The 25,338-nt window shown below is 43.2% G+C and overlaps 1 protein-coding gene across 1 annotated transcript in view; it reads left to right on the top strand.

Annotated features, from left to right (window-relative positions):
* CHAF1A (chromatin assembly factor 1 subunit A) overlaps positions 1–25,338 on the top strand; it is a 251,216-nt gene that overhangs the window by 80,329 nt on the left and 145,549 nt on the right. Inside the window, exon 5 of the mRNA XM_044306655.1 lies at positions 23,278–23,338. Within this exon, the coding sequence (XP_044162590.1) occupies positions 23,278–23,338 (61 nt within the window). The remainder of the gene's footprint in view (positions 1–23,277; positions 23,339–25,338) is intronic.

Genomic DNA, 25,338 nt, shown 5'->3' with positions numbered 1-25,338 from the left:
CCTTCAAATTTGATGTGGCTAGAGTGGAGTTTCAATGAATGTCAATGGGCGGCGTGAGTTGCAAACAAATGGTCATATTGTGAAAACTGTCAGGACTATGGCTTATGGTCATTTTTAGTTGCAGCAGGGATAGCTGAACATTTTAATATAAGATTTGTGTAGGTGGGCTTGAAAGTGAGGGAGTGTTTGCAGTTTAGAAATCATGTCCTGATTTTTCAGCTCACACTCTAGCTTTTGTCAGCTTCCACTCTAGTTTTGAACATTCCGCCATTCATTCCGATGGGAACAATTTCGCCACAAAAACGCTGATATTTCGTGAACCATTCAGCAAAACGTTCCACAAAGCAATAGCTCACCAGTTAGGGCGAGTTAGGGTGGTAAATTTGGCTATAATATATATGTAAGATAATAGTAAGTGGTCTTGCCATGCAAGCACACTTAAACAATACTACCGGTCATGACTAATTATAGGTATATGTGCATCCTTCATGTACTGACTCGAGTGAGTACCCCTTGTGCTGGTACTTGGATCTATGTGTATTGTTTCACGATTGTAGCCGTATCCAGAAAAATACCAGTAACTAAGATGGCTGCCGGGCAGGAAGTTCCCTAATTTAACCACTTCAACCCCGCTAGCTGAAACCCCCTTAATGACTCACTTTTTACACTTCTGCACTACACTACTTTCACAGTTTATTGCTCGGTCATGCAACTTACCACCCAAATGAATTTTACCTCTTTTTCTTCTCACTAATAGAGCTTTCATTTGGTGGTATTTCATTGCTGCTGACATTTTTACTTTTTTTGTCATTAATCAAAATTTAACGATTTTTTTTGCAAATTTTTTCACTTTCAGTTGTAAAATTTTGCAAAAAAAAATGACATCCATATATACATTTTTCGCTAAATTTATTGTTCTACATGTCTTTGATAAAAATAAAAAAAATTGGGGTAAAAGTTATAGCATTTACAAACTATGGTACAAAAATGTGAATTTCAGCTTTTTGAAGCAGCTATGACTTCCTGAGCACCTGTCATGTTTCCTGAGGTTCTACAATGCCCAGACAGTACAAACACCCCACAAATGACCCCATTTCGGAAAGTAGACACCCTAAGGTATTCACTGAAGGGCATAGTGAGTTCATAGAACTTTTTATTTTTTGTTACAAGTTAGCGGAAAATGATTTTCATTTTTATTTTTCTTACAAAGTCTCATATTCCACTAACTTGTGACAAAAAATAAAAACTTCCATGAACTCACTATGCCCATCACAAAATACCTTGGGGTGTCTTCTTTCCAAAATGGGGGGGGGGGGTGTGTGTGTGTGTGTGATCACCCATATAGATTCCCTGATCACCCCCGTGTCATTGATCACCCCCCTGTAAAGCTCCATTCAGACGTCCGTATGATTTTTACGGCTACATGGATTGAATCCGCAAAACACATACGGACGTCTGAATGGAGTCTTACAGGGGGGTGATCAATGACAGGGAGGTGATCACCCATATAGATTCCCTGATCACCCCCCTGTAAGGCTCCATTCAGACGGCCGTATGATTTTTACGGATACATGGATCGGATCCGCAAAACACATACGGACGTCTGAATGGATCAATGACAGGGGGGTGATCAATTACAGGGGGTGATCAGGGAGTGTATATGAGGTGATCACCCCCCTGTAAGGCTCCATTCAGACGTCCGTATGTGTTTTGCGTATCCGATCCATGTATCTGTGGATCCGTAAAAATCATACGGACGTCTGAATGGAGCCTTAAAGGGGGGTGATCAATGACAGGGGGGTAATCAGGGAGTCTGTATGGGGTGATCAGTGGTTCATAAAGGGTTAATAAGTGACAAGGGGGGGGGGGGGGTGTAGTGGTGTTTGGTGCTACTTTACTGAGCTACCTGTGTCCTCTGGTGGTCGATCCAAACAAAAGGGACCACCAGAGGACCAGGTAGCAGGTATATTAGACGCTGTTATCAAAACAGCGTCTAATATACCTGTTACAGGGCTCCAGATGGCGACCAAAATTGTCGCCAATGCGACTTAGAATTTACAAATGGCGACAAGACTTTTTAGCAGAGCCGCTGGCAGCAGGGAGGAGTGTAATCTGATCCCAGAGTGGAAGCTGCTTCTGCCAGCCCCTCCCCTCCCCGCCCACCAACCAATCAGAGCTGAGGCAAGGCAAGCACTAGCAGCTCTGAGTCACTGACATAAGTGTGCAGGGAGTCTGAGAAAGAATCGAATAAGTCACAGGTGAAAAGAATCTAAAGATCCAACTTAGTGACTCATTCGATTCTTTCTTAGACTCCCTGTACAGTGTGCCCCCCCCCCCCCCCCCCCCCCCCAACACCCCAGTATAAGAAACATTGGTGGCACAGTGCCCCCCCCCCCCCTGTGTTCACTCCTGTGAGAAACTTTTTAATAATTTCACTCCTTTTTGGCCTAAAGCCAGATCGCTCGCTGGCAGGCTGGAGATCCGAATTTTTTAACCCCTAACAAGTATATTAGACGCTGTTTTCATAACAGCGTCTAATATACCTCCTACCTGGTCCTCTGGTGGTCCCTTTTGTTAGGATCGACCACCAGAGGACTCAGGTAGGTCAATACAGTCCCACCAAACACCACACTACACTACACTACACCCCCCCGTCACTTATTAACCCCTTATAAACCCCTGATCACCCCATATAAACTCCCTGATCACCCCCCTGTAAGGCTCCATTCAGAAGTCTGCATGATTTTTACGGATCCATGGATACATGGATCGGATCCGCAAAACACATGCGGAAGTCTGAGTGGAGCCTTACAGGGGGTGATCAATGACAGGCGGGTGATCACCCATATACACTCCCTGATCACCCCCCAGTCATTGATAACCCCCCTGTAAGGCTCCATTCAGACGTCCGCATGTGTTTTGTGGATCCTATCCATGGATCCGTAAAAAATCATGCGGATGTCTGAATGGAGCCTTACAGGGGGGGGGTGATCAGTGACGGGGGGTGATCACCCTGATCACCCCCTGTCATTGATAACCCCCTTGTAAGGCTCCATTCAGACGTCCGCATGTGTTTTGTGGATCCGATCCATGTATCCATGGATCCGTAAAAAATCATGCGGATGTCTGAATGGAGCCTTACTGGGGGGGTGATCAGTGACAGGGGGGTGATCACCCTGATCACCCCCTGTCATTGATAACCCCCCTGTAAGGCTCCATTCAGACGTCCGCATGTGTTTTGTGGATCCGATCCATGGATCCGTAAAAATCATGCGGATGTCTGAATGGAGCCTTACAGGGGGGGTGATCACCCTGATAACCCCCTGTCATTGATAACCCCCCTGTAAGGCTCCATTCAGACGTCCGCATGTGTTTTGCGGATCCGATCCATGGATCCGTAAAAATTATACGGACGTCTGAATGGAGCCTTACAGGGGGGTGATCAATGATAGGGGGGTGATCAGGGAGTCTATATGGGTGATCACCCCCCTGTCATTGATCACAAATGCGACAAAAAATGAAAAATTCTAGGAACTCGCCATGCCCCTCACGGAATACCTTGGGGTGTCTTCTTTCCAAAATGGGGTCACTTGTGGCGTAGTTATACTGCCCTGGCAATTTAGGGGCCCAAATGTGTGAGAAGAACTTTGCAATCAAAATGTGTAAAAAAAATGCCATGCAAAATCCGAAAGGTGCACTTTGGAATATGTGCCCCTTTGCCCACCTTGGCAGCAAAAAAGTGTGACACATCTGGTATCGCCGTACTCAGGAGAAGTTGGGCAATGTGTTTTGGGGTGTCATTTTACATATACCCATGCTGGCTGAGAAAAATATCTTGGTCAAATGCCAACTTTGTATAAAAAAAATGGGAAAAGTTGTCTTTTGCCAAGCTATTTCTCTCACCCAGCATGGGTATATGTAAAATGACACCCCAAAACACATTCCCCAACTTCTCCTGAGTACGGCGATACCAGATGTGTGACACTTTTTTGATGCCAAGGTGGGCAAAGGGGCACATATTCCAAAGTGCACCTTTCTGATTTCACCGGTCATTTTTTACAGATTTTGATTGCAAAGTACTTCTCACACATATGGGCCCCTAAATTGCCAGGGCAGTATAACTACGCCACAAGTGACCCCATTTTGGAAAGAAGACACCCCAAGGTATTTTGTGAGGGGCATGGCGAGTTCCTAGAATTTTTTATTTTTTGTCGCAAGTTAGGCTACTTTCACACTAGCGTTCGGGTGTCCGCTCGTGAGCTCCGTTTGAAGGGGCTCACGAGCGGACCCGAACGCAGCCGTCCAGCCCTGATGCAGTCTGAATGGAGCGGATCCGCTCAGACTGCATCAGTCTGGCGGCGTTCAGCCTCCGCTCGCCTCCGCACGGACAGGCGGACAGCTAAACGCTGCTTGCAGAGTTCGGGTGTCCGCCTGGCCGTGCGGAGGCGTGCGGATCCGTGAGGATCCGTCCAGACTTACAATGTAAGTCAATGGGGACGGATCCGTTTGAAGATGCCACAATGTGGCTCAATCTTCAAGCGGATCCGTCCCCCATTGACTTTACATTGAAAGTCTGGACGGATCCGTCCGAGGCTATTTTCACACTTAGCTTTTTTTTTTTGCCATTTTAATGCAGAAGGATCCGTTCTGAACGGAGCCTCCGTCTGCATTATTATGAGCGGATCCGTTCAGAACGGATCCGCCCGAACGCTAGTGTGAAAGTAGCCTTAGTGGAATATGAGACTGTAAGAAAAAATATAAAAAATAAAATCCTCATCATTTTCCGCTAACTTGTGACAAAAAATAAAAAGTTCTATGAACTCACTGTGCCCATCAGCGAATACCTTAGGGTGTCTACTTTCCGAAATGGGGTCATTTGTAGGGGTTTTCTACTGTTTGGGCATTCTAGAACCTCAGGAATCATGACAGGTGCTCAGAAAGTCAGAGCTGTTTCAAAAAGCGGAAATTCACATTTTTGTACCATAGTTTGTAAATGCTATAACTTTTACCCAAACAATTTTTTTTTTTTTGCCCAAACATTTTTTTTTATTTTTATCAAAGACATGTAGAACAATAAATTTGGCGAAAAATTTATATATGGATGTCGTTTTTTTGCAAAATTTTACAGCTGAAAGTGAAAAATGTCACATTTTGATTAATAACAAAAAAAGTAAAAATGCCAGCAGCAATGAAATACCACCAAATGAAAGCTCTATTAGTGAGAAGAAAAGGAGGTAAAATTCATTTGTATGGTAAGTTGCATGACCGAGCGATAAACGGTGAAAGTAGTGTAGTGCCGAAGTGTAAAAAGTGCTCTGGTCATGAAGGGGGTTTCACCTAGCGGGGCTGAAGTGGTTAATTGTTGATTGAGGTGCAATCTGGTAGTCACAATATCCTTGCCTGTGAAGCCATTTTTATGCAACGCAATGATGGCTGCACGCGTTTCTTTGCAGGTCACCATGGTTAACAATGGAAGAACAATGATTAAAAGCATCACCCTCCTTTTAACAGGTCAAGTCTGCCATTTTAACCCAATCAGCCTGACATAATGATCTCCAGCCTTGTGCTCGTCAACATTCTCCCCTGAGTTAACAAGACGATTACTGAAATGGTTTCAGCAGGTCCTTTAACCGCCTCCGGACCACCTAACGCAGGATCGCGGTCCGTAGGCAGCAGAGTCACGCAGCGATGCATGCGCATCGCGGGCCGGCAATAGTTCGAGGGGAGGGGGGGTGGGGGGGGGGGTGGGGTTTAACGTCATCAGCTTGCCAGCCAATGATCGTGGCTGGCAAGCTGATTTAAAAAAAAAACAATCACATGCCATCTAACACATTGTATTTGTAAATATAATGTGTTAAATGGCTTCCCTGCTCCTTTGCTGGTCCTTTTGGTCGGTTGGTCTCGGCAGAGGAGCAGGCATCACAGTGAGTAGCACCAAACAGCACACTTAGCCCCGGATCACCCCCCTGCACCCCAATTAACCCCTTGATCACCCCTTCTTGCCCTTGTCATCCACCTAGTGAAAGGAAAAAAGTGATCAGTGTAAACTGTCACATTTTTTTTCCCACTGGTATTGACTGTAAGGTTTTAGGATAGTTTAGGCCCCTTGGTTAGGTAGTTTAGCGATCGTTTAGCACCCACCGCACCGCAGTCGCTGATTAGCGTATCGCTAATCAGCACTTGTACTTTTATAGTATCTGTGTAAGTAATCAGAACTGATCACAGTCAGATCTATAATAGTATTAGTGTCACCTTAGCTCGCCCTCCACCCAAAACGCAGTTTTTGCCCGATCAGGCCTGATCGGTCGCCCACATGTGCGTTCACCCACGCCCGCCCTGCCGTAATGACAAACATTATATTTTTTAATCACTGCACAATCACTTTACAAGCGCTGCGGCGATTAAAAAAAAAATATATATTCTTTTTTTTATCAACCGCAGCGGCCTCCGGTACTTCGCTAGCCTCCCATTTGTAAGACAGGCTTGCTTTTTTTCTTGGGTAGTCTCAGGGAATACCCCTAAATTTAGTAGCCCAAATGTCAAACAGGGGGTATTTTTCTGAAGAGGCCTACAGGCTTCTGACCCAGTCGGATGAGGAATGGGAACCCTCATCTGATGAATCTAGCGGGTCAGAATATGAACCTGTAGAAAGCAGTGGCAGTCTGACCCAAAGTTCGGACAAGGAGGTTGAGGTCCCTGATACCACCAGGCGTACCCGGCCCCGTGTCGCTAGACCACAGGTTGCGCAGGATCCGCTTCAAGGGCAGCAGAGTGGGGCTGGCGCTGTCATATTACGTGGTGAGGCATACACCAGCATCGCAGCCCTCCCTGGACCTAGTACCAGCACTGCCGTAGAACATGGTGAAGTGGCGAGCACCAGAAGGGCAGTTGAAGCTGGTTCAGTGGCACGTGCAGTCGTTACCCCGTTGCAGCCACCGCACAGACAGGCCTGCAGACCCCCTAGAATCCCTGAGGTGCTGGCAAATCCTGATTTGCAGTCCCCAACTTTAGCCGCACCAGTAGTTCCCCCTTTCACCGCCCAGTCTGGAGTTCGGGTTGAGACAGCTCAGATCGGTTCGGCCCTGGGATTTTTTGAGCTGTTCTTGACTGTGGAGCTCTTGGACAGTCGTGGCAGAAACAAACCGGTATGCCACACAATTTATATCCGCAAACCCAGGAAGCTCTTATGCCCAGCCTTTCCGGTGGAAACCAGTCCAAGTTTCCGAAATTAAAACTTTTCTGGGCCTTCTCCTCAGCATGGGTCTAACCAAAAAGCATGAATTGCGGTTATATTGGTCCACAAACCCAATTCATCACATGCCCATGTTCTCTGCTGCCATGTCCAGGGCACGATTAGAGGTCATCCCGTGTTTCCTGCACTTTAGAGACAACACCACCTCCCGTCCCAGAGGGTTTTGACCGGCTTCACAAAATTCGGCCCCTCATAGACCTCTTCAACCAGAAATTTGCAGATTTGTATACCCCTGAGCAAAACATCTGCGTAGACGAGTCCCTAATACATTTTACCGGGCGCCTTGGCTTCAAACAATACATCCCAAGCAAGCGCGCCCGGTATAGGGTCAAATTGTATAAGCTCTGTGAAAGGGCCACAGGCTATACCCACAAATTTTGGATCTATGAGGAAAAAGATCAGACCCTGGAGCCGGTTGGTTGCCCTGACTACCTGGGGAGCAGTGGGAAGACAGTCTGGGACTTGGTGTCACCCTTATTTGGCAAGGGGTACCATCTTTATGTGGACAATTTCTACACAAGTGTGGCCCTCTTCAGGCATTTGTTCCTAGAACAGATTGGCTGCTGTGGCACCACGCAAACTAGTCGCGCGAGCTTCCCCCAATGGCTCGTTACCACCCCTCTTGCAAGGGGGGGGAGAGGGCTGCCTTGTGTAACGAAGAATTGCTTGCGGTGAAATGGAGAGACAAGCGTGACGTTTACATGCTCTCCTCCATTCACGCAGACACGACAATCCAAATTGATCGAGCAACCAGTGTCATTGAAAAGCCCCTCTCAGTCCACGACTATAACCTTCACATGGGACGGGTGGACTTCAATGACCAGGTGCTGGCTCCGTATTTAGTTTCCCGCAGAACCAGACGCTGGTATAAGAAGGTGTCTGTATATATAATTCAATTGGCTCTGTATAATAGTTTTTGTTCTCTACAGTAAGGCTGGGAGAACAGGATCCTTCCTTAAATTTCAGGAAGAGATCATCGAGAACCTCCTGTACCCTGGAGGTTCCGTGGCCCCATCCACCAGTGTAGTTAGCCGTCTACACGATCGACATTTCCCCAATGTCGTTGCTGGTACCTCAACCCAACTGTCACCCCGAAAAAGATGATGTGTCTGTAGCAGGAGTGGAATAAGGCGTGACACCCGCTATTTCTGTCCTGACTGCCCTGACCACCCTGCCCTATGCTTAGGTGAGTGTTTGTTTCTTTCCGGATGTACCACACAAAAGTACATAGACACATAGAATGTGTCGGCAGATAAGAAACATTTGGCCCATCTAGTCTGCCCAATATACTAAGTACTATGGATAGCCCCTGGCCCTATCTTATATGAAGGTGGCCTTATGCCTATCCCATGCATGCTTAAACTCCTTCACTGTATTTGCAGCTACCACTTCTGCAGGCAATGGCAATTCCATGCATTCCACTACTCTCTCAGTAAAGCAATACTTCCTGATATTACTTTTAAACCTTTGCCCCGCTAATTTAAAACTATGTCCTCTTGTAGCGGTTTTTCTTTTAAATATTCTCTCCTTTTACCTTGTTGATTTCCCTTTATGTATTTAAAATCCCCCTCTGTGTAGTCTTTCTTCCAAGCTATACATGTTAAGGTTCTTTAATCTTTCTTGGTAAGTTTTATCCAGCAATCCATGTAGTTTAGTAGCTCTTCTCTGAACTCTCTCCAAAGTATCAATATCCTAAGGTACACTTAGCATAGGGATCACATCTCACAGGACAGGTACACAGGGCTATTAGGGCCCTTTCACACACAGCTGCTGCAAACCTCTCCTTTCACCTGGGACAAAGTGCATAATGCACTTCGCTACATCTTTGGGCGATTTGCGCTTTGCACATTGTCCCATGGGGAAGGAGAGGTTTGTCCTATAAAGGTAAAAAAACAAAAAAAAAAATCACCAGTAAGCAAAAAAGTTAACATACAGTTCCAAAAGTTAAATAAAGTTCATATGTTCTGTTCAAAGGTTATTATAAAGTTAATAAAATTATTGCGTTGCCGCCTAGTTTTTTTCTTTTTTTTTTTTTTTTTTAACCTTCCAGGCGGACCAACCGATCGACTAGCTGCAGCACTGATGTGTATTCTGACAGAAGCATTGCGCTGCTGTCAGATTACACAAAAGTCGGTGTATGCGGCGCTGCAAGACGAGATTTCTCCTCTGCAGTAAAAGATACTTTTGCCGAGGCATATGAGCTGAGGAGGTGGCGGTGTTCATATGTTTGGCAAACACTTTGTATATAAAAAATAAAATAAAAAAATCCTGGCAATGATTTATTCATCCACATCGATTGATGTGAATGGAGAAATCGGGTTTGCCAGGGCATACGAGCTAAGTGGGTATGGATGTTGGGCAGAGCTCCTATGTCCTGTCAGACGCCTTTCCCCCTTTGTGTGTTTTTTTTTTTTTTTTTTTTTTTTTTTGGGGGCAGAGCTTTTTTCATCCACATTGATCAATACGAATGAAGAAATCTGTGCCGTTCATTTTTTTCTTTCAGCCCAGAGGCTGAACGGGGGAAAAAAAAAATCTCATTACCTGTATGCTCGATATAAGGAGAATAGCAGAAACTCCTAATGCTGGCCATACATGTAATGATTGCGGAGACCCTCAAATGCCAGGGTAGTACAAACACCCTACAAATGACCCCATTTTGGAAAGACACCCCAAGGTATTCGCTGAGGGGCATATTGAGTACATGAAAGATTGAAATTTTTGTCCCAAGTTAGCGGAAAGTGAGACTTTGTAAGGAAAAAAATATATATATTTCCGCTAACTTATGCAAAAAAATAAAAAATTTCTATGAACTCGCCATGCCCCTCATTGAATACCTTGGGGTGTCTTCTTTTCAAAATGGGGTCACATGTGGGGTATTTATACTGCCCTGGCTTTTTAGGGGCCCTAAAGTGTGAGAAGAAGTCTGGGATCCAAATGTCTAAAAATGCCCTCCTAAAAGGAATGTGGGCACCTTTGCGCATCTAGGCTGCAAAAAAGTGTCACATGTGGTATAGCCGTACTCAGGAGAAGTTGGGGAATGTGTTTTGGGGTGTCATTTTACATATACTCATGCTGGGTGAGAGAAATATCTCAGCAAAAGACAACTTTTCCCTTTTTTTTTTATACAAAGGTGGCATTTGACCCTCACCCAGCATGGGTATATGTAAAATGACACCCCAAAACACATTCCCCAACTTCTCCTGAGTACGGCGATACCACGTGTGACACTTTTTTGCAGCCTAGGTGGGCAAATCGGCCCACATTCCAAAGAGCACCTTCCGGATTTCACAGGCCATTTTTTACAGTTTTTGATTGCAAACTACTTTGCACGCATTTGGGCCCCTAAAATGCCAGGGCAGTATAACTACCCCACAAGTGACCCCATTTTGGAAAGAAGACACCCCAAGGTATTTCATGATGGGCATAGTGAGTTCATGGAAGTTTTTTATTTTTTGTCAGTTGAGAATGAGACTTTGTAAGGAAAAAATAAATTTAAAAAAAATTTCCGCTAACTTGTGACAACAAAAAAAAATTCTATGAACTCACTATGCCCATCAGCGAATACCTTAGGGTGTCTACTTTCCGAAATGGGGTCATTTGTGGGGTTTTTCTACTGTCTGGGCATTGTAGAACCTCAGAAAACATGACAGGTGCTCAGAAAGTCAGAGCAGCTTCAAAAAGCGGAAATTCACATTTTTGTACCATAGTTTGTAAATGCTATAACTTTTACCCAAACCATTTTTTTTCCCCAAATTTATTTTAATCAGACGTGTAGAACAATAAATTTAGTGCAAAATTTATATATGGATGTCATTTTTGAAAAAAAAATTACAACTGAAAGTGAAAAAATTTTTGTTTTGTTTTTTTGCAAAAATTGCGTTACATTTTCGATTAATAACAAAAAAGTAACAATGTCAGCAGCAATTAAATACCACCAAATGAAAGCTCTTAGTGAGAAGAAAAGGAGGTAAAATTCATTTGGGTGGTAAGTTGCATGACAGAGCAATAAACAGTGAAAGTAGTGTAGTGCAGAAGTGTAAAAAGTGGCCTGGTCATTAAGGGTGTTTCAGCTAGAGGGGCTGAAGTGGTTAATGACAGCAATGAAATGCAGTGGAAAGTTTTTTTTTTTTTTTTTTTTTTTGGGATTAAGTTAATTTTCATGGCAAAGAAGGACTATGCAATTCATCTGATCACTCTTCATAACATTCTGGAGTATATGCAAATTGCCATTATAAAAACTTAAACAGCAACTTTTCCAGTTTTCAATCTTTTTGTAATTCTCAACTTTTGGCCACGACTGTACATACGTGCTCCATACATACACACACTCAGTACCTCACGCACATTTTTTTATTTTATTATATCCAATATATCTTAGTATTGCAGTGTTCTGATGTCACTCCCCCCGTGCAGCTACGGCCCCCTGTCTCACTCTATCGTCACCGGGCAACAGACACGCACATTGTGGGGCTCACAGATACACAGAATTTCTTCATCAGCGCTGCACTGCATCATCACTAAACTTTCCACAATGCTTAGTATTGCTTACTTCCACACACTCAATTCTCCATTTTAACTCGCATTCTATAATTTTCAACTTCTTCACATCCATGATCCTTTATAACATACACAGTGTCTTTCTGAATCTTTCCAAGACTAGCTTCCCCACTAAATCACGGTGCCACTTAGTACTCCTAGGGTTAAGAGTCACATGGATTTACTCAGTCTACACACACAACCAAGACAGAAGCGGGCTTCTCCTTTACGCTCCCAAGCAAAGCTCACCCCTCTGCAGAATATTAACTACCACGTCTGGTCCGACAGTCTAGGACTAACCCTCCGCCACTCTCAGGCAGATAATTTATAGTCCTCCCGGGACTCCCCAAGGCCACGCCCTCCTTCACCAGAATAATTTAGTGGCCCTTAATTTGAGTCCCACTCGTTCTACCCGGGGTTACACCCTCCGTCACTAAGACACATAAATCAGTAACCCCTAAATCAAGCCCTGTCCCGGAGCACCCCGGGGCTACACCCTCCGTCTAAACAGGACAGATAATTTAGTAGCCCCTAATGCAGCTCTGCCCTGCTTCCAGGGTATTTCTATTGCTCTGCTTAACCATTAACTGTGAAGGTGCCTGACACAAACTACACAGACAAACGCACACAGTAGAACAACTCAAACTTTCTGGATTCTAGGAACTCAGGATTTTACATCAGCCAAAGTTGCTACTACGTATGTTATCTCAATAGCAGAACAGATTACCTTAGCACAGGGGCGCAGCAAGAAGCAGGTGAGAACAAACATTTTCTCGTGTTGTCTCTGAGGCTGCAGTCCTCCTCAAACATGGTTCACCGTGCTCTGTGAACCCCAAAACTTCGGCTAGCAACGTTACTTCTCCTGAGCCCCACGTTGGGCGCCAACTGATTCCCTCAATCGGGGCTGATTGTTTGCTCTACTGCTCCAAATTAGTGGCAAGCCAAGGCTTTTACATGCACGGAGAAAATAAGTGACACTCACATTGGTCACAGCAAATTCTAATTTATTACAGGAAGTACAGTATTTTATATAGACATCAGAGAGGCATTCCCCCTGAGGCATGTGGCATTGTTAGATTGGCTGAAATGTGAAAATAAGAATAGCGTTAAGACTTGGCATCTGCGCAGTGTGCATTGTTTTGCGAACGCTGGTATGTAAATATCTAGCTATAGTGGACATCTTGTAATGGGGTCTGTACTAACAGAATAGCATATATGATGTAGCAAGAAAGCGTTTTCTCTTCGGTAGGAAGGAACCTTCGTGCTCTGGAGAAGATAAGGTATGGTCTGAGAGCTGGATTATGTGGGAGCTTTCTTAGCTGAATCAAAGAATGATGTCCACATCTGTCACAAGTGTCTATGCAAAAATATAAATGATTATACAATAACTTAAAATACAATCAAAGCTTAAAGGGGTTCTGCACTTTCATTCAACTGATGATCTGTCCTCTGGATGGATCATCAGCTTCTGATCGACGGGGGTCCGACACCCGAGACCACCCCCGATCAGCTGTTTGAGAAGGCCGCGGCGCTGCTGGAGCGCCCCATGCGCATGGATGATGTGCCATGTGATCACGTCATCCATGTGCGTGGGGCGCCCTGACGTCACTCTGGAGAGCCGCACGGACGCTAAGTATGCTGCTCCCCCCTACACTTTACCATGGCTGCCAGGACCTTAGCGTCCCGGCAGCCATGGTAACCACTCTAAAAAAAAAAAAAAAAAAAAAGCTAAACGTCGGATCCGGCAATGCGCCGAAACGACGTTTAGCTTAAGTCCGGATCAATGCCTTTCAATGGGCATTAATTCCGGATCCGGCCTTGCGTCAAGTCTTCAGGATTTTTGGCCGGAACAAAAAGCGCAGCATGCTGCGGTATTTTCTCCGGCCCAAAAAGTTCCGTTCCGGAACTGAAGACATCCTGATGCATCCTGAACGGATTTCACTCCATTCAGAATGCATTGGGATAATCCTGATCAGGATTCTTCCGGCATAGAGCCCCGACGACGAACTCTATGCCGGAAGACAAGAACGCAAGTGTGAAAGAGCCCTCACTTGTCAAACATAATATATACAACGTCCCGACCACAATTATGAGAGATAAAATTCAATAGTGGTAAGGATAGATACGAACCCTTGCTCTGCTCAAACCATGACCAATCTGATATCTGGTAGTATTGCTACTAGGGATCGACTAATATTATTATTATTTTTTTTTTTTACTTTTAAATTTAACCATTTCACATCCGGGCCGTTTCTCCCTTCCTGCCATTTTTGCAAATCTGACGTGTCCCTTTATGTGGTAATAAGTTTAAAACGCTTTTACTCATCCAGGCTATTCTGAGATTGTTTTCTCGTCACATATTGTACTTCAGGACAGTGATAACATTGAGTCACAAAATTTCATTTTTAATTATAAAAAAATACCAAATTTATCAAATTTTTATTAGCAAATTTCAATTTCTCTACTTTTATAATAGATGCCTCCAAAAATAATTACTTCATTCACTTTGTCTACTTCATGTTTGGATCTTTTTTGAATGTCGTTTTATTTATTGGTGCCGTTAGAAGGCTTAGAAGTTTAAAAGCAAATCTTTAAATTTTTCAGAAAATTTCCAAAACCCGCCTTTTAAGGACCAGTTCAGGTCTGAAGTAACTTTTTTGAGGCTTGCATATAGAAACCACCCAAAAATGACCCCATTTTAGAAACGACACCCTTTTTTTTTTTTTTATATAAATATATCTTTATTGTTTTTTTTTTCCAAATATAAACAAAATAAAACAGATAGCTAATCACAAAAATACACACATGTATCGAATCATTTAAAACAGTATATCGCTTCCATACCAGAGAGCATGCATATGTAGAAGCACATCTATAATAGAATAACTCAATTTTTGCGTCAATTCTCTGGCATGAATGTCAAAACCCAGAAAAACCACCCCCCCCCCTCATCATCCCCCCACCCGTCCCGTCTGGCATTGGTGCGGCCACCACGTGGGGCGGCGAGGTCTCCCTACTCCTTTCTGGGGTATTTCTCCGAGCATTTTATCAATTCCATCTAGTGTGGACAGTGCCGATGGAGTTTATTATATAAGAATGCAAGTAGTTTATTAAATTATGGTGAAGTACTAGTCACAGTAGTAGATGGTCAATAGGTTCCAATCAGAGTGTTTCCTCCCGCCATTTCCCCTCTGTATACGCCCATTCATATGGCATTTCTCACCCCACGTCGTTTCATATCCTCGAAGTGTGTTATTCTGGTCATTAAGCTTTGCCATTCATTTATTATAGGAGGTCTATCTTTCACCCACTGTCTCAGAATTATCACCTTGGCCAAAAGAAGTCCCTTCAACCAGTACGCCTGTTCTTTTTTGGTGGTACTATTTTTGTACTCGGAGGGAAAGAGTCCAAGCACAGCTACTTGGATAGTAAAAGGGGGGTTATTCCTACAGTTTACCGCCATGGTCTGGAATATATTGCCCCAAAAGGTCCTAATGGCAGGGCAGTCCCACAGCATGTGTACAAACCCTGCGGCTGCAAAGGAGCATTTCAGGCAGCTAAACTCCTGACCCTTATTACTGTACATTTTGGATAAGAGACTCGGGGTAACGTATAGGCGATGTATTATTTTGAATTGTATCAATCGGTGTTGTCGTGAAAGGGAAGCCTTCTTAATATTTTGGTATATTTCCCGCCACTGTAGGGGGTTACAATCCCCAATGTCCGTCTTCCATTTATCTACACTTTTAAATTTAGTGATGGAGCTTAATTCCTCAATAAATCTCCTATATATTAGTGAAATCTTAACTTTATTACCTACGATGTTGTAACAAAATAATAGAAACCCCTGCGTGAAACTTGTCAAAGGTGTTTTTTTAAGTGTGCTTACTAATGCGTGTTGTAATTGGCAGTATCTATAGTGCTCTAATGCAGTTATTGGTGTCCGTTGTGTCAATTCTCCTATTGATTTAATTTTCCCTTTCGTGTATATATGTGAAATTAATGTGATACCTCTACGAGTCCAATATTCATTTTCGTTAAGTATCCCGAATTCTGTTAACACGGGGTTATCCCATAACGGGGAGAAGTCCAGAATTTGGGGGGCCTGAATAAGTGCCTTAATTTTATTCCAGGATTTCTGTAGCGCGGCCCCAATGGGGCAGCAGTAGTCTGCGCGCTGAAACAGCCCAGTTTCGAGTGTACTAAAAATATTGTTTGCATGCTGTTGGCGTTGACCTAGGATATGGGATAGTAGTGCTCCGTCCCCAGTATTAACACACCATTGTAGCTGTGCACACAGGTAGTAAATTTGGAAGTGGGGTAAGCCTAGGCCACCATTACTTGGCAGCATTCGCAAATATTGTAATTTAATGCGGACCCTCTTTCTGCCCCATATCAGGTCATTTATCAAGCGGTCAATCAAATTGAAAACACTGTCCTCAATCCAAGCTGGACAGGAACTAACCGTGTACAGTATCCAAGGCAACAGAATCATTTTAATTAGCGCAATCCTGTTAATCTGCGAAAGCGGAAGTTTCTGCCATACCCTTATTTTTTTTTTTATCTTCACAACTAAAGGGGTAATGTTTAGCTTATTATAATCCATAATGGTATTACTGATTTTTATCCCAAGGTAATCTAAATGGTCTGTAGGGGCAATGATTCTGATCCTAAGATCATTCAGGGGCGGCATCCGGTTCAGGGGAAAGAGTACAGACTTTGTCCAGTTTATCTCATATCCGGCAATTCTGCCGAATTCCTCTGTTATCCGCATAACATCGGGAACGCTTCTCCATCCGTCATTCAGGTAGAGTAAGACGTCATCTGCGTATAGACAGATCTTCTCATCTGTCCCTCTCCCCCCGAAACCCACTATACCGGTTTCAGCCCGTATTCTGCAGGCGAGGGGTTCCATGAAAATTGAGAAGAGAAGTGGGGAGAGGGGGCATCCCTGACGTGTCCCCCGCTTTAGGGAAACGGCAGGGGTAAGCACCCCATTAACCTTGATTCTGGCTGTTGCTTCACTGTATAGCAATTTAACCCATCCAATAAATTCCTGGCCCAGATTCATCCTATGCATAACGCACCAGAGGAAGGGCCACTCCACCCGATCGAACGCCTTAGCGGCATCCAATGCCAGGATGGAGCGGTCCTCCCCCCCCCCAATCTGAATATTCAGGATGGTCCGGCGTATGTTGGACTGTATCTGTCGCCCGGGGATGAACCCGGTCTGATCTACATGGACCAGGCGGGTTATTACTTTTTTTAGCCTATTGGAGAGAACTTTTGCAACTATTTTATAGTCTGCGTTAAGCAACGATATAGGGCGGTAATCCTCCACTTTATTGCCCATTTTCTCTTTCTTAAGGATCAGTGTGACCGTTGCTTCAGTCAGAGAGGGGGGCAGCCTTCCACATTTGCTAGATTCATTTAGGACCTGTAACAGTCCAGGCAGAAGTATCTCCGCATGGCACTTGTATATGCCAAATGGGAGCCCGTCCGATCCAGGCACCGAGGAACCCCGGGTCTCATGCAAGGCCACCTGTAGCTCCTCCAAAGAGATGGGGGCGCTCAAGGGGGCAGAGTCCGAGTCCGACAGCACCGGGATCCTAACCTGTTCTAAATAGTCATCTATTTCAGTCACTGAATCTGTCACGCTAGATCGATATAAACTGTCAAAGTACTTAACAAACTCTCTCTCCATCTCCACTCCTCCTTCCAATCTACGCCCGTCACCCGTCAGTATTTGTCTAATTCTTTGGGGGGGCTTTTGGTTCGCTATAATGGAAACCAGTAGTTTACTCGGGGTACCTCCCTCACAAAAATCTTTATAGCCCCTAAAGAATAATAGAAACGACACCCTTAAAGGTATTCAAAACTGATTTTAGAAACTGTTTTAACCCTTTAGGTGTTCCACAAGAATTAATGGGAAATGGAGATGACCTTTTCCATTTTTCCAGTAACAAAGCAAGGGTTAACAGCCAAACAAAACTATCTATGGCTCGGATTCTGTAGTTTACAGAAACGCCCCATATGTGGTCATAAACTGCTGTACGGTCACAGAAGGAAAGGATCGCCATTTGGTTTTTGGCAGGTAGATTTTGCAGGTTTTATTTTTTTATGCCACATCACATTTGAAGCCCTCCTGATGCACTCCTAGATTGGAAACTCCAAAAAAGTGACCCCATTTTCTATATTGCACTTTTTGTGAGGCACATGGGAAGGAATAATGCAAGTCACCCATACTTATTAAATGGTAAAACACTCGGTAACACTGACATGGAAAAAGATCTAGGAATTTTAATAAACCGCAAACTAAGCTGCAAAAAACAGTGTCAGGCATCTGCTGCCAAGGCAAATAAGATAATGGGTTGCATCAAAAGGGCATAGATGCCCGTGATGAGAACATAGTCCTACCACTTTACAAATCATTAGTCAGACCACACATGGAGTACTGTGTACAGTTCTGGGCTCCAGTGAACAAAGCAGACATAGCAGCGCTGGAGAGGGTCCAGAGGAGGGCAACTAAAGTAATAACTGGAATGGAGCAACTACAGTACCCTGAAAGATTATCAAAATTAGGGTTATTCACTTTAGAAAAAAGACGACTGAGAGGAGATCTAATTAATATATATAAATATATCAGGGGTCAGTACAGAGATATATCCAGTCATCTATTTATTCCCAGGACGGTGACTGACGAGGGGACATCCTATGCGTCTGGAGGAAAGAAGGTTTGTACACAAACATAGAAGAGGATTCTTTACGGTAAGAGCAGTGAGACTATGGAACTCTATGCCTGAGGAGGTGGTGATGGCGAGTACAATAAAGGAATTCAAGAGGGGCCTGGATGTATTTCTGGAGCGTAATAATATTACAGGCTATAGCTGCTAGAGAGATATAGTTGATCCAGGTATTTATTCTGATTGGATTCGGGAAGGAATTTTTATTCCCCTAAAGTGAGGAAAATTGGCTTCTACCTCACAGGGTTTTTTTTGCCTTCCTCTGGATCAACTTGCAGGATGACAGGCCGAACTGGATGGACAAATGTCTTTTTTCGGCTATGAAGGTAACAAAAAAGAGCTGATTTTGGCACAGTTTTTATTTTTTTGTTACTCTAACCTGTCAGATGAACATTTTCAATGTGTGCTGTTTTTATAGAGCAGATTGTTACGGATGCGACAATACCAAATATATCACTTTTTTTGGTTGTTATACATAATAAAGCAGTTAAAAAACCAAATTCGGGGGGTCGATTTGTCTTATGTAGGGGCTCATTTTTTTTCTTATGAGATACAAATTTTAGGATTCATATTACTCTTTGATCACTTGTTACACTTTTTGTGATGTAAGGTGACAAAAAAAGTCTTGGGTAATGTGATATTTTTATACAAAAGGTTCTTACGGACGCGGCAATACCTAATATTATGGATGTTCCAGAACGTCCACCCATAGGAGGTTTATATACTATGAGTGGATGTGAAGTGGTTAGTAACTTTTTTTTTTTTCCCCCCCTTAGAGGCTAGAACCTGGGATGTTTTAATCCCTTGTCCTAGTCACCCTGAAAGAGCTCTATTAGGGTAAATAGGACTTCACACTCTCCCTTCTCCCTGTGCATAGTACACACAGCAGCCAGGATCTTACCATGGCAGCCGTGGCTTCAGTAGCATCCATGTTGCCATGGTAACTGATCGGAGCCCCAGGATTACACAGCTGTGGCTCCAATCAGAAGCTGCCGCTACCACCAGTGATGAGGGGCGGGTACCCTGTGGCCACTGCCACCAATGATTTGAATACTGGGGAGGGCACACTGCGCCACCAATGATCATTAACGTTTAATACAGGAGGCGGGTGTGCCAGCGGCAGAATCGCACAGCCGGCACCCTGCCTCTGACATGGAGCTGCAATCGGCGGCAACAGTTAACCCCTCGGGTGTGGCACCTGAGGGGTTAACTGATCACAGCTTCCTGTCATATAGGCTGGGCACCGCTTTCTGTATTTGTAATTAGACGTTACCTTTCATTGGTGGCGCAGTGGCGCCCCTCCTCCTCCCGTGTCTCCTCATTTGCAGCGCAGCACAGGGGGAGGGAGAGTGACGACTCCTCCCCTATGCTGCCGAGGGAACATGAGCGCGCTGACAGCAGCACGCTCATGTTCTGTTAGGCCCCTTGCAGACTAGCGTGTCCGGATGCGTTGCAGCAAACCTGAGCGAGTAGGTCCCCAATTGCAGTCAGTTTTGACTGCGATTGCTTTCCGTTCAGTTTTTATCGCGCTGGTGCAATTTGTTTTGCACGCGCGTGATAAAAAACAGAATGTGGTACCCAGACCCGAACTTCACAGAAGTTGAGTTTTGGGTTTGGTGTTGCGTAGATTGCTATTATTTTCCCTTTCTTCCCCCGTATCGGCAATCGCAGAAAACCGCAGGTCAATTCAGACCTGCGGTTTGCTGCCTTTCTGGTCCATTCGGGTCCCTGGTGACCCGATGGACCAGAAAAAGACTGATCGGTGGTGTGATTATACACCACCAATCAGTCCGTGCATTTGGGAGAGGCGGTGCTGGCCGTGGTGCTGAGTGCTGCTGTCCAGGGTGCTGATTGGTGCAGGGAGAGAGGCGCGAGATTCAAACTTCCAGCGCTCCTCTCTCCCCCCCCTCTTCCTGTGCAGCACAGTCTTCACCAGGCTCCTGCAATCCCACCCCGTGGCGCACTGCACCACCAATGTTTATTATATTGACCTTCTACTATGCATTCTGTATTAAAGAATGCTATTATTTTCCCTTATAACCATGTTATAAGGAAAAATAATAGTGAATAGACTTTCATCCTAGCAACCATGAGTGAAAATCGCACCGCATCCGTACTTGCTTGCGGATGCTTGCGATTTTCACGCAGCCCCATAGAAGTGAATGGGTCCGGATTTAGTGCAGGTGCATTCCGGTATTTTGAATGCTGGATCCGACATTCAGGCAAATCTTCAGTTTTTTCGTCTGAGATAAAACCGTAGCATGCTGCGGTTTTATCTTTTGCCTGATCAGTCAAAATGACTGAACTGAAGACATCCTGATGCATCCTGAACGGATTACTCTCTATTCAGAATGCATAGGGATATGCCTGATCAGTTCTTTTCCGATATTGAGCCCCTAGGACGGAACTCTATGCCGGAAAAGAAAAACACTAGTGTGAAAGTACCCTAAAATATTAAGTTTAAATCCCCCCCTTTCCCAATTTTACATATAAAATATATAAACAATAAATAAATAAACATATTACATAGCGCTGTCCAAACTATTAATTTCTTAAAAAATGTCTCCTATGCGGTGAGCATTCGCCATTTTTTAGTCACCTTGTCACCCCAAAAAATAGGATAGGACTGTTCTATTATGGGCCGAATGTTTCATAAAATGCGAAAGGCACGCAGCTTTTTTTGGTGTTTTTTTTTTTTTTGCGCGGTATTGAGTATCGCAATACTTTTTTATGGTGACAAAAGCGAATCAAAATTTTAGTATCAAAACAACCCTATGCCGATCTGATCGGCGTAGCGTTGTCACGATACCAAAATTTTAATTCGGTTTCGATTTGGCGACTAAAAATTTGATTTGGCTCCTAAATTTTTCAGTTCAGGAGCCAATGGCTACTAGGTATTTTTTTTTAGTCCGGAGCAATGCGCCCAGAGGAAGGGTGATTCCTCTTTACTGTAAGCACCTCTACCTTGATTTTGTGTCTTTCCAATGCGCCACATATTTTCTTATAGAATATAGAACATGCTGCGATTTTCTCGCAATGCAAGAAGTGATGCATGAAAATCACTGCTCGTGTGCACAGCCCCATAGAAATGTATGGGTCCGGATTCAGTGAGGGTGCAATGCGTTCACGTCACGCATTGCACCCGCGTGGAAAACTCTCGTGTGAAAGGGTCCTAATAACGCGCTGGACACATTATTTGCATATCTGTACGGTTACATGCAGATACCTGTAAATGAGAAAATCATTAATATCAGCCGATAATTGTTCGATCCCTAATTGCTACACATCTTACAAATGGGCCAGATAATGACTATGGAATTTGAATATTTCAAACAGTTTCTCAGATATCAAAATTTGATATTTTATTCAGTAATATGCATCTTTACTGAATAGTGATAATATTGATGTTGCACTTTTAACATTATACATCCGCACTAAACAGAGGAGTTAGAAAATTTCAAGCCAATTAATTCAATCAATACTAAACATAATAAAGTTATGCGTTACCCAAGAATGCAGATACGCAGAGTCTAAGGGAAGTCAGCTCTAAAGTCCGTCTTGATCATTGGGTTTTCTCCTGGAGTCTTCCTCTTTCTCTCCCCCCCCTCTTTCTTTCTTTTCTGTGTTCCCTTCGTGTGTGTGTGTGTGTGTGTGTGTGTGTGTGTGTGTGTGTGTGTGTGTTTTATAATCACCAACTTATCAGTTAGACATACCTTCCTGACTTGGAGTTTTCCAATCATTGTCGGTTAGGCGTTTGCATATGAATGACTGTGATGTCACTATCACCCAGAATGCATTTTGACTGCGCAGTTAACTATTCATACCTAAGTGGCGCTATCGCATAAGCTACTAGCATCATGGTTAAATGTCCAGGACTGAATTGTCTCACATTCCATACCCATGTCATCTGGAATCCTAAATCGGAGCTAAGGGATTATCTTTGACACATATATACCAATTAAAGCATAGACATTTGGGTACCATTTGAGACGTTTCCCAAGCTATCAAATTTATGGTATTGATAAGAATATAATCACAGACATGTCTCCTCTGTCACGTCAACGGTTGATTGTTAGTTAAAATAACTCTGTCTCGCTAACAAAGCCTACTCTTAAAGTTCTTCTCATCATGCTTTTGGGGTGTATTCGTTCTTAGTGAGAAATATATAAGATGCATTGACGTCCTTCATAAAATCCAATAATATAGTACAATTCATGTGTCCTATTGATTCTTATTCTAAAAACAAAACTAAGGTTATACTTGTATACAGATATCACAGATTTTCTGCTTCATCAATAGACCTTAAACTGTAGGGGTAATTAGCACCAGATGCGTCTAGAGAATATTCTTATCTCAGTCATAAATCTATAAGTAGACAAGAATGACTTCTCAGACTGTGGTACATCTACAGAGAAAAAATTTTTTATGAACGGTGTCCTCTCCATGAACCTCTTTCGGCTTAATTTAAAATACATACAAAATGATGAATGTCACAATATGGCCTCTTATATATAATCAAATCCACTATGATTTATGATTTTAGATATAAATGTTATATACCTATGAAAAAGCACAACACTCCTAACACAGGTTTCTGCCTTGATTGTGAAGGCACAGTTTCCATGCACATGTAGTCTCTGATAAACCTTGTTGTTATGGAGCCTTCATGTTAGACTAACCATTATGTATTGGTGTTACAGGATTAAACATTTCTTTACACAAAATTGTCTATTTTGTCTCTTAAAGAGCCAAACAAGAAGAAAAACGAAAAAAAGAAGAAGAAAAACGAATTAAAATGGAAGAAAAGGTAAAACTTAAATATTTGATTTGGTAGCATGCAATATTCATAGCAGAGATATGCGTATTTCCTTTTTTTTTTTTTTTTTTCCATACTATTAAGACAGTTTAGAATGAGCAAATGCAGTAAGTTACAAGTTGTCCAAATGTTTTTCAAATAATGGAAAGGCTAACAGCTTAGTACTTACTCTACTTGGGGGAGGGTCGATCAGCTTATGTACTTGTTCCTCTTGCATGAAGTCCGCCTGTCAGTTCACTTGCCGGCAGTCACCCAGGATGGAGAAAAGGATGCCACTTCCTGGAGAATTATTTATTAAGACTCAACACATTTTAGTGACACATTTTCCCTTCATCAGGAATGAAAAAACAAAACCTAAAAGTGCCTCTTATACAAACTGGTTTAAATACGCATTCCAGAAATGTCTGTAATCCACAGACTTCCATACCAGAAGTGATATAATTTCTTGTATTAATAAAAAAAAAATGGTAAAACTACCAAAAATTGGTTTAACCTGATTAGGGCCCCTGTAAATGGTGTAAAAGTATGTGCTATTTTTGGAATGCATGATAGATTCCGGGGGATCTATACTAACACATGGGTCAATAGCAATTGCGAACAAGAATAGGACATGTTCTATAGGCTCTACAAAAATGCAGTGTTCTTCCCGATCTTGTGCGCACACTTGCGCTCAGTCCGCCCCACCTCAGTGACAGAGTATTTTTTTTCCTGATCACTGCAAAAACACTGTGGCGCTATAAAAAGATCACTTTTGAGGGGCATGGCGAGTTCATAGAAGAATTTGGCAAAAGTTAGCGGAAATTATTATTTTCTCACAAAGTCTCATATTCCACTAACTTGTGACAAAAATAAAATCTCACATGAACTCGCCATACCCCTCACGGAATCCAAATGCGTACCCTTTTTTTTTTTATTTTAAATTTATATTCCAGACTTCTTCTCACGCTTTAGGGCCCCTAAACTGCCAGGGCAGTATAAATACCCCACAAGTGACCCCATTTTGGAAAGAAGACACCCCAAGGTATTCTGTGAGGGGCATGGAGAGTTTTTGGGGTTTTTTTTTGGCACAAGTTAGGGGAAAAATTATTTTTATTTGTTCCTCTTACAAAATCATTTTCCGCTAACTTGTGCCAAAAAAAAAAGAAAAATATTCTAGGAACTCGCCATGCACCTCACGGATTACCTTGGGGTGTCTTCTTTCCAAAATGGGGTCACTTGTGGGGTATTTATACTGCCCTGGTATTATAGGGGCCCTAAAGCGTGAGAAGAAGTCTGGAATCCAAATGCCTAAAAATGCCCTCCTAAAAGGTACTCATTGGAATTTGGGCCCCTTTGCGCACCTAGGCTGCAAAAAAGTGTCACATGTGGTATAAGGAGAAGTAGGGCAATGTGTTTTGGGGTGTATTTTTTACATATACACAAACTTTGTGAGAAATATCTGTCAAATGACAACTTTGTATAAAAAAAAATGGGAAAAGTTGTCTTTTTTGAGAGATTTCTCTCACCGAGCATGGGTATATGTAAAAAGACACCCCAAAACACATTGCCCTACTTCTTCTGAGTGCGGAGATGCCACGTGTGACACTTTTTTGCTGCCAAGACGCGCAAAGGGGCCCTAATTTCCAATGAGTACTTTAAGGATTTCACAGGGTATTTTTACGAATTTGGATTCCAAACTACTTCTCACGCTTTAGGTCCCCTTAAATGCCAGGGCAGTATAACTACCCGACATGTGACCCCATTTTGTAAAGACACCCCAAGGTATTCCGTGAGGGGTATGGTTAGTTCATGTAAAAAAATATATATTTTTGTCACAAATTAGTGGAATATGAGACTTTAAAAAAATAAATAAAAATTTCCGCTAACTTGTGACAAAAAATAAAAACTTCCATGAACTCACTATGCCCATCAGCGAATACCTTAGGGTGTCTACTTATCGAAATGGGGTTATTTGTGGGGTTTTTCTACTGTCTGGGCATTGTAGAACCTCA

Source organism: Bufo gargarizans, chromosome 1 (assembly GCF_014858855.1).
Source record: "Bufo gargarizans isolate SCDJY-AF-19 chromosome 1, ASM1485885v1, whole genome shotgun sequence".
NCBI lineage: Eukaryota > Metazoa > Chordata > Amphibia > Anura > Bufonidae > Bufo > Bufo gargarizans.
This window is presented reverse-complemented; position numbering and strand designations above follow the sequence as displayed.